This window comes from Sturnira hondurensis, unplaced genomic scaffold, assembly GCF_014824575.4.
Source record: "Sturnira hondurensis isolate 20B ecotype Veracruz unplaced genomic scaffold, ASM1482457v3 Scaffold0004152, whole genome shotgun sequence".
Taxonomy (NCBI): Eukaryota; Metazoa; Chordata; class Mammalia; order Chiroptera; family Phyllostomidae; genus Sturnira; species Sturnira hondurensis.
Window position 1 is genome coordinate 7,155,412 of NW_028076783.1, and position 13,429 is coordinate 7,168,840.

At 50.5% G+C, this 13,429-nt stretch overlaps 1 protein-coding gene across 1 annotated transcript; it reads right to left on the bottom strand.

Annotated features, from left to right (window-relative positions):
• Nucleotides 1-1,680: 1,680 nt before the first annotated feature.
• PCYOX1L (prenylcysteine oxidase 1 like) lies at nt 1,681-11,877 on the bottom strand. Its single transcript, XM_037044950.1, has 6 exons — nt 11,733-11,877; nt 7,668-7,874; nt 6,101-6,275; nt 5,357-5,568; nt 3,046-3,186; nt 1,681-2,600 (listed from the first exon to the last, which is right to left on the bottom strand). Exons 1-6 carry the CDS (start codon nt 11,815-11,817, stop codon nt 1,942-1,944), a joined length of 1,479 nt encoding a protein of 492 aa, XP_036900845.1. The 5' UTR covers nt 11,818-11,877; the 3' UTR covers nt 1,681-1,941.
• Nucleotides 11,878-13,429: the final 1,552 nt, after the last annotated feature.

Consider the following 13,429-nt stretch of genomic DNA (forward strand, 5'->3'; position numbering starts at 1 on the left):
CCAGACAACGGAAGCTCCTGGAGAAGCAGCCAGCTCCACAGAAGTCAGGCTGGAGCAGGGAGCCCAAGTGGCAGCTTTGGGGATCACATATAAAATGCCCTGTTTTTTTCCCTCTCCGCACATCCTCGGGGATGCAAGGGGTGGTTATCAGAAGCAGTTTGGTATTGGTCTCAGTTGCCCTGTCCAATACCAATGATCATCAGTTACACTGTGATAGCCTGGGGCACCTTCACTTTAGGTACAAACCATGAAAATATGCCATTACACATAGATTTCACCAGACCTGAGAGGAATGAGAGGGCACAGCTCCATTTTACCTGTGGTTGACGTGGTGCTTCTCTTTCCTACCCCTCCGACCTTAGAGTTTGGATGGCCTCTGCTCCTGGGGTGGGTTCTGACTAGTCTAAGCCAATCAGCTTAATCTCATCCCAACTGAGTCCTAAGCCAATCAGCATTTGGCATTCACTTGGCCACAGTAACTGGTTCCACAGGGCCCCACTGGCCCAAAGCCCAGACTGTGGTTCAGAGGTCGTGGGAGAAGACCCTCTCACCCTGGGAGCTGTTGGCAGCCATCCTTGACCATGAGAGAAGAAATGACACTGGAATTGCACAGCGCCCTGAGCCTGGACTGTTGTGATAACGGGTAACACCCTTTTATTGATTAGGCCAGTGTGAGTTTGGCATTTTACCTATGTGCCAGCTTCACAATCCCTGTAATAACCAAGGGCACGCTTCTTGCACTTCAAAGGCCCCTTCTCTTCCACAACCACTACTAATGCCTTGGCATGGAATTCGTGTAATTTTAAGGAGAAGTTGTAGATTTAAGCTCTGTTCTATGAATTCACCAAGAGACCTTGGGCAAGTTATGTAGCCACTTTGGGCTTTTATCTCTATCTTTTTAACAAAAGGGAAGTTAGCCGGATGGCTTCTGGGCTTGTTCCTGTTGGGAAAGCCCCAATACCAGGGTGTTTGGCAGTGTCTATCCTCCGGGCCCGACCCCAGAGCTGGATTTAGCAGGTCTGGGCGGGACTTGGGTGTTGAAACAGGTTAACGCTGAACTCCATCCCAACACCTTTTCTTCCCTTACTCTGCTGGGGTTAATGTTTGGGGGTCAGGTAAGACCCCCAAAGATGCCTTCCACCATCTGGGGCCTTGTCTCCTTGCAAGGCAATGTTACACTCCACTTCCCTGCATAAAAGACAGAGTGGCCAATCCCTCCAAGTGCTAAGGGAGTTTTCCTCTTCCTATGGCCTGGGCCTGGCATGTTTCCCATTTCCCACTGGTTGCCCAGAAGCTTGGAGCTATGCTGATAGCCCTGCTGGGGCGACCACCTCTTCCTTGGGTCCTGCCAGTCCCCTCCCCCTAGTAGGTGGTGTTGCTGAGAGGCTTGGATGGTGTCTAATAATTTAATGAGGCACCTCACATCTAGTAAGTCCTCTGTAAATTGGAGCTAGTATCACATCTTGTTTTCTGATTTCCCCTTCTACTTTACTTGTAACCATCTGGTTACATGTGTTGTTGTTGGTGTTGCCACAGGTATGTTTTGGGAGTAGGCAGTGAAACCCAATAAAGAACTGGATTCCGAGTTCTGTCTTATATTCCCTCCCGCTGTTATCCCTGTTTCCTAGTTAGAAAACCAAGTTAGAAGCAGCTGGAGAAGATGGATTTTTATTTCTTCTTTTAAAAAAATAAATAAAGTGAATACACTGGTTTGAATTTCCTTCCCTTCTTACTCTCTCCCTGGGAACAACCACTCTGAGAATCCTTAAGATAGAGAGGCAGAGAGCAGGCCGCCTGGAGCCATGCTGGAGAGAGGACACTCGACACAGGAGGGGCCAGAAGGAGGCTTGGCGGGCGAGTGTGGCTTGCCCAGCTTTGGCTACCAAGGGGGTGATCCATCTGCAGTGCGGGATGGATGTTACCAGGCGTGCTCCAGAGACCTCACAGTTCAGTCTTCACCTTGTGCATCAGATCCTTTTGGTCAATTTTGTCCAGGTCCTGGTACCAGCGGTTGTAAGCCAGCAGGGCCACATTCTTGGCGGCCACAGCCATGACCTCCACAGAGCTGGCTGCCCACTCCAGGGCATTGAGGTGGAAGAGCTGGTCATGGAGCGCAAACCGAGGGAGGGTGGTGCGGGAGCCGTGGACAGGGTGGGCCTGCCACTCAGCTGTCTGCACTGAATAATAGGAGCGGAAGAGGGTCTTCAGCTGGGACCGAAGGAGGGGTTTGGGGGACTGGACTCGCCAAACGGCTGCCTCCTGAGGCTGCTTCCGCCGGAAGCTAGTCGAGATGTTGACAGGACAGATATTGTCCAGGGCCCAGAAGAAGGTGGGGAAATCTGTGGTAAGGATGTTGGCGAAGGGGAAAAGCTTAGGGTCAGGGAAACCGAAGTAAGAAGAGTTGAGGTAGCCATGGACCAAGGAGACAACGGTGGGCTGGAAAAAGTCCTGGGTGGCGTCAAGGGGCGGGTCGAAGCCTTCGAAGGTGATGGTGCTGCTGTTGTCCAGGTGTAGGGGGGTGGCGATGACCACTATGTCGTAGAAGTCGAAGCCAATGCCCACCTCGTTCTCATACTCTACCAGGTACAAGGGTTTCCCTTCTGGAAGAGAGCACAAAAGTCAACTTATTTCTTGGCTTCTACCTTCTGATTTCCCACCTGGGGCCCAGCACAGAGGGCATGAGACCCTGGGGACAGCTGGGCTGTCCCGATGGTGGGTCCTCGTCTGTCTATGCTGGTGTGGCTGCAGGGCGAGCACTGGACTGGGCGTCAGGAGACTCAAGCTCTGGCTCTGCTTTTGCCCCTGACTGTGGCTCAGAATCCTCCGTGGTCAAACAAACAGAGCCAGATTGAGACAAACCTCAGTGCTCCAGCTCTGACATCTGCATTGGGACAACAGTGCCCTCTGGTGTCACTTGGCAGTGATGGGGCTTCCCAATGGTTTTCTGGAGTCCTCCCAGGCACAGACTGGGGTTTAGGGACTGAAGGGGTGTAACTGTTCACTGTCTAGGAAAGGAGTGGCACACCCCCTGCTCCATCCACTCACCTGTATGCTGCAGGGTCACAGAGGTCACTGTGGCATGGATCACGTTGGCCTTGGACAGCTTGAGCAGACCGGAACAAACCAGCTTGTTGCCTCCCTCCACAGACCACAGGGTACCTTGGGCCCCGGCTAGTGCCATGGCTCCTGGGCAACAGGGGGAGGGGGTTGGTGGGTTCTCAGAACCACTAGGCAGTGGGGCTGAAAAATCCACCACCATACTGCCTGGGTCTCCCTCCCAGGCCAAGACTCCTCCCAACCACAGGCATGGAGAGGCAACACACATGCAGATAAATACAACACGTTTCCAACGCTATGAAGTGAAAACTCTACGTTCAATGCGAGAGCCAGCTACAGAAGAGCACAGGTTGTAGGATGCTATCTATACCGACTACTAGAGCAGGCAGGACCACAGAGACGCAGCAGATGCGTGGTTGCCCAGGGCTGGAGAGCCGGGGTTACTGGAGAGGTGGTGGCTAGAGCTAAAGATATGAGGTTACTTTGGGGGGCGATGGAAATGTGGAGGACACACAACTGTGAATATCCTCAAAACTCAAATGTACACTAAATGGGTAAGTGGTGTGTTATGTAAATTATACCTTGAAGGACACACACAAAATACTAAGGAGTGACAGGGAAGCCCCATGAAGGGACACTTGGTGGGATCTGAAGGCTGGGAAGGAGCCAGAGGAACTGTATCCTGGGCACATGGGAGGTGCCTGTTAATCCCAAATCTTTCCATTCATTCATTCAACACAAATGGGCTGAGTGCCTACAAATGGTCTGTCCAGGGGAGACACAGATTCCTGCCCTCAAGAAGCATCAATTCTAGTGGGAGATAAAATAACTAAATTTAACAGTCCACTGGAAGATGGTACCTGCAGGATAGAGGGACCGGGACTACTGGGGGTGGGGGGTGGGGGTTGAGGTGTAACTTAAAACTGGGAGGTAGGGTGGCTTCAATGAAAAGGTACCATGACTGTGACTCAGGGAAGGATGTTCCAGGTAGAGGGCGGGCCACATGAAAGCACTCAGTGGGGGATGAGGCCGGGGTGGCTGGACTGGGGTGAGTGAATATGGGTGAGGTGGTGGAGCCTAGGCCATGCAGGGCCTTGCAGGCCACTGAAAGGACTTCAGGTTTCTCTCGAAGAAAAGAGGGAGCCGGTATGGAGTTTCACATGCAGGCCCACCATGGTGTCTTTAGTTTTAACAGGATCATCCAGCAGACGTGTTGAGAATAGCCTGTGGGGGATGGTGGGTAAGTGGGTGGACCTGGTGGGAGACCTGCAGTAGTAATCCAGGTGAGGGATGCTGGTGGTTTAGACCAGGGAGGAAGCAGTGGTGGGAAACTCTTGGATTCTGGTATGTGTGGAAGTAAAGCAGATGAGATTTGTTGACATACCAGGTGAAGAATATGACAGAAGGAAATGAATCAAGGTTTCGGCCAGACCAACAGAAAGGAGTAATTACCAACCAAGTTGAGAGGGGCAGGCCTGCAGGGAAGGGTCAAGAGCTCGGGTCTGGACATGTTGAGTTTGAGACGCCCACTAAACCTCCCAGTGGAGACAAAGGGGTGGCGGCTGACACCTGAGACTGCAGTTCTGGAGAGAGGTTGGGGCCGGAGGTCATGTTTGGGAGGCAGGTGGATGACACCCAGTGCCTTGAGACTAGCTGAGCTTGCCGAGGTAGCATGAGAACAGGACCAAGGATTGAGCCTGGGCCTTTCCCTGTTACGAAGCTAATAGAAGAGATGGGCCCAGCCAAGCAGTCTGAGAGGTGAGGCCAGCGAGTGCCGGGGCAATTTCTTGGCCTTAAATGCCCTAGCCCCCCATCCTCCCACTGCCCCAGCAAAAGCCTACATCTTCCAAGGCCCAGCATGGTCACCATGCCTTGGGGGAGATAGGCCCCCCTGACCCTCCAAGGTAGATTTAGTTGTGATCCCTCTGGTGGCCTGTGCTGGAGGACAGGGTTGTGCACATGCCCACTGGCCCCAGTCCTGAGTGGGAAGACGAGGTGGGCTAAGAGAGGAATACCTAGGGCCCAGAGACCCCCACGGGATAGTTCCTGAAACTAACCTAATCAGGAGTAGTAGAAAACCATTAGACCTGAGATCTGAGCCTTGCTTTCACCATCTGTGAAATGGGGTAAATACCATTTCCTGCCAGCTCAGAGGACTGATGCCAGGATCAAGTGGGGTTAGGACAACAGAGTGCTTAGGCAACTGTACTGAGCTGGGTAGATGTGAGGTTATTATAGGGATCCCAGCCATGCTGGGCCAGGGAAGGGCAGGTGGGCAGGCCGAGGGCTGCAGGCTTACCAGCAAAGGCAGGCATCGCTGCTGACTGGCCGTAGCTGGCCCGCAGGACGGCAGAGACGATGTCATCAATAAAGCGCTGAGTGACGCCCACCTGGAGCAGGGACTCAGCCACAGAGCGCTGGGTCATGTTGATGAAGCTGGACTCCCCCAGCGAATAGAGCAGCTCCTCCACGCCCGAGAAGGCGTAACCGTGGGCCTGGTACTTATAGATCCTGGGAGACACGCGGAGCTGGAGCCTTTGTCAGAAAGGTCTTTGGGCTGATCACCCACTACTGGGTCACTACATCTGGGAGGCCCAGCAGGGACCTGCCCTCCTCTCCGTAGAGGTCAGAGAGAGATTGGTCACTTTCCCCTTGGCCTGTTCACTGGCTATGGTGGACCTGTCCCATCTAGATGGACAGTGCAGAGGGAAGGACAAATACCATGGAATCCCACTAGGCCTGGCTTTACATTGGGGCTCTATTGAGTGACAGGTATAAAAGTCACCTGTCCACCCTCCTCTCCTACCCAGCTGCTGCATATCCCAGGCTGGCTCTCCCTGGCACCTGAGTTCACAACCCATGCTTAGTTTAGCAGAGGGAAAGAGACTGCTGTGGCAACAATACCAGAGACCATGCCGGTACCAACTTAGTACGTTTCTCATGCTGGGGGCTTGCTTGGGACCAGGACGGAACGGTACTGGGTTCCTTCTCCATCTCTTTTTTTCTCTCCCTCTGGAAGCCCCCCAGCTCTGCCCAGCCCTACCTCATGAACTTCTCCATGACCTCCTCCACCCACATCTGCAGCCGCAGGAAACTGATGCCATAGTGCCACCAGAGGCGGAAGAGGTTCAGCAGGTACCAGTCAGTCTCCTCCAGCACAAAGTTCTCCCCGCCGAAGATGGCGCTCCTGCCCACTACCTCACGCCGGTGTTTCAGCCCTGCAGAGACAAGGGGGAGCCCCTCAGGTCCCCTTCAGAGGGCCCCCAGGAGAACTAGCGGGGCCTGAAGCCGAAATTCCGGGCCTCCCTGAAGGACGCGGATGCACTGGCTCCACTGACGGGAATATGAACGCTACGGTTTGTTCACTTGTGTGGTTTGCTCACAACAGGAAGCAAATACACTGGGGAAGTGTTGGGCCTGGCTAGTCAATAAAGAGATGCAAATGAAAATAATGTACTGTTTTACATTTTCCCCCCAAAAGGAATCCTCCCAGCTACAAGTGAAATTCAGATAACATTCCGGAATGTCAGGGGTGGGCAGTGCTGGGCACCAAGACCATGTGGGACAAACCACAGCTCCTTGTAACCATCCACCCTCTACAGCTTACAGAGCACAGGAGTACCTCCCTCCTTCCTCTCATGGCCTGCAAAGAGGCAGGGTGGGTGTCAAGTGTGGAAACTGAGGCTTAGAGGTCATAGTGCCTGCCCCACATCACAGGTGTCTGTCTTTCCCCCTCTCATCCCTGTCTCTGAGTCACCAGTAAGTACCTTCCTTTAGCCTCCTTCCAGAGAGATTTTGTGCAAATACCATACATGGTGTATCTCTGTGAGTTATCCCACCCCACCACATTGTATACACTGTTCTGCACCTTACTGACATGCTGTGTCTTGGAGATTGTCTTATACCTAGCCGTAAAGGGCATCCTCATCTGGCTGACCAGTCTGTGTACTTGAAGAATAATTTAATTTCACATCCCAGTGGGTGGGTAGGCAGGGTATTTTCAACCCTTTGCTGTTTTAAACACTGCTGTGATGACTAAGCCTGTGTGTGTGCCTCTTTGTGCGTGTTCAAGTGTCACGGCTTTGCAAAGTGGAATGTCGGTGTCAGACAGTGTATGTATTTGTGGTTTTAAAAGATGCTACTGGGATCAAACCCCAGCTCTCTCACTTTTTAGCTACATGGCCTTAGCCGAGGTGTATACATTTTCTGAGCCTCAATTTCCTCAGGAGGAGATATAACCCACCTCTTGTAGGCTGGTAGGGAGGGTTAGAGGTGATGTCTACATATCACCTGCAAGGATGCCAGGTACCTGGCAAGCACATAGCATGTGCAAGCCATTTCGATTATGATTATTAAGAGGCAGCAAATTAAAAGGGAAAGAAACTGGCCTTCGAGTCAAACCTGAGCTGTAATCCAGGCTCTGCAACTAACTCACTGTGTAACCTCAGGCAAGTTCCTTCCCCTCTCTGGTTTCAGTTGCTCCATCTGTAAAATGAGGAGATTGGGCTACGTGACCTTCTGGCCTTGACCACTGGGGCAATCTGGGAGGGGCCTGATGGCTGCCGCCAGCCCTGGAGGCTGCACGAGGGAGCCCCAGATGGCACACTCACCCAGGTGCTTGACGAAGTCCTGCATGTGCAGGCTCAGTGAGTGGAAGGAGGCGGCTCCGCTCTCATAGTGCTGCTTGTTGACCGAGATGGTGGCTAAGCGGCCACCCACTGTTCCCTTCTCAAACACGTCAATTTGCACCTGGGCGCCAAAATGCTGCTGGAGGAAATGGGTCACTGCAGAGCCCCCAATTCCAGATCCAACCACGGCTGTCAGCAGGCCCGGGAGGCAGGCAGGGAAAGAGACAGAGAATGGGCATGAGACTGCGGGCCACACCTTCTCAGCATCCTGGGCCAGCGATTCCCAGGCACTTGCATAGGATTGTAACGTCTCAAAAAAGGCAATCTGCAGACTAGTTTTTAGTAAAGCTATTAGTAAAGAACAAAAGACAATCTGAAAACTGCCATCTACTGTAACCCTCACTTTGTAAAGAAAATGACACATTAGCAGCAAAAAAGCAGGAACCTCAAAATTCAGGATGATCATCTAAAGAGAATAAATTTTGTTTGATACAAAACTCATTGCATTGTGCCTATTTTTATTTCATTATGAAAACCTAGTCACTGACAGGTACTGTTAGGCAGATCAGTGTTTGGAAACCACTTCTTAATCCAAGGGTTGGCTATAGCTCACAGGCCAAACCTATGCAGATGCTTGTTTTTGCAAACAAAGTTTTACTGGAATGCAGCCAAATACTTTCTTTAGCTTATTGTCTCTGGCTGTGCACATGTGAGGCAGAGCTGAGTAGTTCCAACAGAGACTGTACGGCCTGCAAAAGCTAAAATAGTTACTCTTTGACCCTTTACTGAAGAAGTCAGCCAACCCCTGGTCTAGTCCAACCTTTTACCTGACACATCATTTCTGTATCTGTGTTGGCCAGGATTGGAATGCACCTTGCGACAGGTTACTCATTGCCTTATAGTGCACTTTATTACAGTGTGGATACCTGTTACAAAGTTTTAGCTCTTTGAAGTCTTTGTGGGTCTTATCATCCATTGTCATTTCCACACCTCTTGCTTTCCTGTTATTTGCAAACTTTGTTCATATACCATCCTATTCTTACTCAAGTCACTGGTAAAAAACGTTTGACTGCATAGGCCTGTGAGGTGCTATGGGAAACCACTGGCCAGACAGACACTAATACTAAATAGGACTGAGAGCAGACAGTAAAGCAGCTATGGAGCTACTGAACTGGCCTGACACGCTACCCACTATCTTTGCCCTCCATGGATCTGATCCTCTCATATGACAGTCTAGGAATCCTATCCAAAAAGAAAGTAAGATAGATTTGGTGTGATTTGTTCTTGCCAGACCTATATTGGACGCTAAGACCACAAGTGCCTGCCAAGAAGGCAAAAAACCAACCCTCTACCCCCAGCCAAAAAACAAACAGAGTTCTTGATCATCTGGCCTCCATTTACTTAGTCCATTCCCTGCCTGGCCCTTGCAATATTCCACCTTCTCATCTGTCTGGACTTCTTTTACTGTGGAGCACGTGACTGCTCTCTCTTGCCTGTGCCTTTTTCTGTGTTGCTCACTTTTCCAGGAATGCGCTGTCATTCTCTGCCTTGCTGACTTCTATGGCCCTCACGTTATCACTTGCCTTGGCTGCCAGCCAAGGCAAGTCAGGTGTCCCTCCAGCATATTTCTGCATAACACTCTTCTTACCCATGGCCTGGTCCTTGGCTCATTCTGCTCAAACGGTCTGTTTAAGATTTAAGAGCAGGTACCTGTGCCCCTAGATCCTGGCAGGTGCTAGAGTTCATTAAGTATTTATTGTACCTTGAAAAAACAAACCACTTCCTCTTTCTCGCTGTTTACAAAGACACTTCCAAGAACGCCATTAACCTTTTTAAACCAGTATGTTCACCTCCCCTCCATTTGCAAGAGTCCCAAATTACCCATTTTTCCAGAGAACCTGCTATCACAGGGCCTGGAAGCTGTCCAAGGGTCATAGGGTGGCAAAGACCTTGCTCACTCAATACCCATGAACTGACTTACACCTGCTCTCCGGTCTACGGTAAGATGTGCTGGGGCACAAGTAGAATCAGACAGGGCCTCTGCCCTCCTGAGCCCAGGCTGGAGTGGGCAGACAGACTCATGCACAATCAGCTATGACAACATGTGATTAAGCGAGACAACAGGGTTCCAGGGAATTCTGAGGAGGAAGCAATGAGTTCTGCCCAAGGATGGATGGACAAAAAAGGAAGAAGCATTTGGTTGGGACCTCGGAGGACACTGGCTTTGTCCGTGAGTGGAAACACGTTCTTCACAGGGAGAGGAGCGTGAGGAGGGCAGTGTGGAACTATGGGATTTCAAGGGTCCAATGCCACACTGAGGTGTTCAGATTTGAACATGCAGCAGTCTGAGGGTTAAGGAAGCTCCTCATTCTCAATGGGGCAGAGTCCAGAACACCAAAGGAGGACAGAGGCTCCTGTCAGAGGGCTGAGGACAATTAGGAGACTACAGGGCAGGCTGGCACTGCCAAGTGTCCTGCTCTCGATGCCCCTGGAGCAAGGTAGACAGGGCCGGCAGGAATGAGGCAGGTTGCAAGCTTTGCATTGCCAGAAACAACAGTGCTGGAAGGAGGCCCTGAGCCTTCTGCAGTGGTCTGTGGAGATTGTCCTTCTCTGCTGTCCATTCCCAAGAGATGATGGAGTGCCCAGCACCTCCACACAACACTGCCTGCCTAACTTCCCCATCCTTCAAAGCCTGGCTCAAAATCTACTTTCTCCACGTCGTTGACCACTCTAGCTGTCAAGATTCTCTTTCCTCTGAAAACCATGAACTGTCAGTCTCAAACAGATTTCTGGTAGGGTTCAGTCTGTCTTAACACTCTGCAGCCCTAGCTGTGGTTTCGTAACCTACGAAGCTTTAGCACTGCACTGAGAATAAGTTTGTGGTGTGCCCCTCCCTGCCAAGTGGGGTGCACAGAGGGCAGATAAGTGGAGTAGGGACCCCTACCCCCCCGGCCAGAAGCCCAACATCTCTGCCTACTATGGACATTTTATATGTAAGGGACATGACAATCTTTGAGTCATGTTGAGTTAAATGACAATTGTTAACAGGAAAAAACTATAAATAAATATGGAATGCTAGTGAATGATAAGCACAATGAAGTACTTAGTAAAGTGTCCTGATGCTTGCAATTTATTTTGAAATCCATTAAAACTAAGATGGATCAACGGATGTGTGATGGGTATGTGATAAGACAAGTACAGTAGCAGTGTGTTAATGGCAGAAACCAGGCAGTGCGTATACGGATGATTACTGCATAATTCTTTCAACTTTGGTGTATGTTTGAGATTTTTTGAAATGAAATATTGAGGAAAAAAGCAAAAAACAAACAAAAAAGCAAAAACAAAAAACCCAACCAAACCCCACAAATAAAATGATTGCTGTCAAAAAGTTCCCCACTCTATCACTCAGCAAATCTATTTCTAGCAGACCTACCATGGGTTCTATCTCCCCTAAAGCCTTCTCCTACTCTCACAAGGTTCTGGCTTAGATGTTGCCTCCAGGAAGCCCTCCAGCCCCCCCCCCCCTCAGCCATCGAAGGCTGAGGTGAAGTGCTCTTCCTCTACATCAGGGCACTTACAGCTTTGTATGTACGTACTTTCACGCATTATGTAGTCTTCTCTTGCAGAACTATGGGCACCGTGCGTACCACCCAGGCCTTCAATAAACCTTTGTGTATGACAACCTTCCAGAGTCTGTCCTCTCTGTCATCTAGGCACCTGGCAAAAAGCCAGGTCCATGGCAGATGCTTACTGTTTCTGAATCTTTTGGTGAGATCAGTGGCCAGTCCTGCCCCAAGCCTATTTCCCGCCACAGACAGCCAGGGACAAATGTCCACACCACGCTCCGCATTAGCACCTTCCCTACGGTAGGCAGTTCCCTTCCTTGTCCCGCCGCAGTCCCTTACCTCTTCTCCACCCAGTTCCTCTCCTGAGGACCCTTCCGTCACCCATCTATCTTCCCCACCCCCCACTCAGCTGCTGCCGGCCGAAAACGCTTTTCCCGCGCAGCCCTCCCCACCACAGCACCCCATCGCGTCTTTCCCCCACCGATTTTACTGGGCCGGGAGTCTCCGCCTACGGCGGCGGCGAGGAGTGTGGCCAGCGCAGCGAAGAGACGGGCAGTGCGGGCCATGGCGGCGGCGACAGGGGCAGCACGCGGGGGCTGGGGTGCTAGCGTGTTGGTGCTGTGCTCGCCGCCCCGCCCCGGAGCGCCACTGGCCTTCCAGACTCTCAATTTACAGCCTTTCATTGGACAAGTAGCCATCCCTCTCCAACACAAGGCCCTCATTAGCTGCCTCTCTCTCAGGGAAGGCTCTGTCATTGGCAGCTTCCCCATCCCGCCTCCCAACTGTGGGCTCCTCATTGGCTGGTTCTCCGTGCTCCAAGGCAGGTGTGCATTCTTCGGAGGCTCAGCATCAGGACCAGGATCCTGCTGTGGGGAGATTGGTGGGAGAGAAGGAATTGAAGCGTTGACCTCCTGGGTTCCCAACCCCTGACAGTTACAGACTGTAACGAGCCTTTTCTGTGTCTCATTCAGTTTCGCTGTTCTACCTTTCTCAGTGCTTGAGACAATCACGTGAGGTAAGGAAGGTGAAAACAGTTGGCAGTGTCTGCTAGCGCTGGAAATTGCTGACCAGGCTGAAATAAGGCCAGATGCTTTTGAGGCTGCTGTTAGTTTTTTTGTTGTTGTTTTTTCAGTTTCTACATACAGCTAATATCTCTGCCTTCTACCCAAAACAAAACCAAACAACCCAAAACAAAGCACAAGGCCTTCATCCACTCTCAACTCACAGGGGAGGAAGGGATAAACTCCCATTTTCACCCTGTAACAAAATAAGACCAGTCAGCGTGGCTAGTTTACTACACTGAAAGACAGATTTCTTCTAGTAGAAAATAAAGTTGGGGGTGAGTTTCAGAATAAGTGAACTCCATGTTCATTCAGTTAGATTATGGCTGAGAGAAGAAACTGTCCAGGGGTTCAGAGAATAGTAAAAGTGCATATGGCTGGGGTCCTAAGTCAGCTTTGAGTCTTGATTTAACAGGGCCAAACTGGATTACTAGTAAAATGGTACATGAACATGCATTCCTCATAATCTTGAAAGAAAAATAAAAAACTCTTGACAATATTTGTGTCAGAATGCAAAACCTTTTCACTCCCAAAGCATCGGAAGTATTCCTTAATTTTTTTTAAAACAAAGCATTAACTGATAACTTTGTGTGAAGTTTTTATGTGCTGACTTAATCTAATTGTGTAGGGTCTTTTGGGGGAGGATAGGGTAAATCATATTAAAGTAACTTCTTCACTTTGCTTTTAATTTTAGGGTCCTTTGGGTTGGGTGTGTTATCTGTTGCTGCATAACAAGCTACCCCAAACCTTAGTGGCTAAAAGAAACAATTATTTTTAAAAAGATTTTAGTTTTAGAGAGAAGGGAGAGAGGGAAATGTCAATGTGTGTTACCTCTTCCACCCTGCACTGGGGACCTTGGTCTACAACTCAGGCATGTGCCCTGACTGGGAATTGAACCAGCAACCCTTTGGGCTGCAGGCCAGCGCCCAATCCACTGAGCTACATTAGCCAGGGCTAAAAGCAACAATTATTTATTTGCCTCAAATTCTCTACTTTGAGCAGGTATTTGAGATCAGGTCATCTCTGTTCCACGTGGTGGCAGGTGGCTCCACATTCAAGATGGCTCCCCGAGATGACTGGCAAGGTGGTTCTGGCTGTCAGCTGAAAGCTTAGCTAG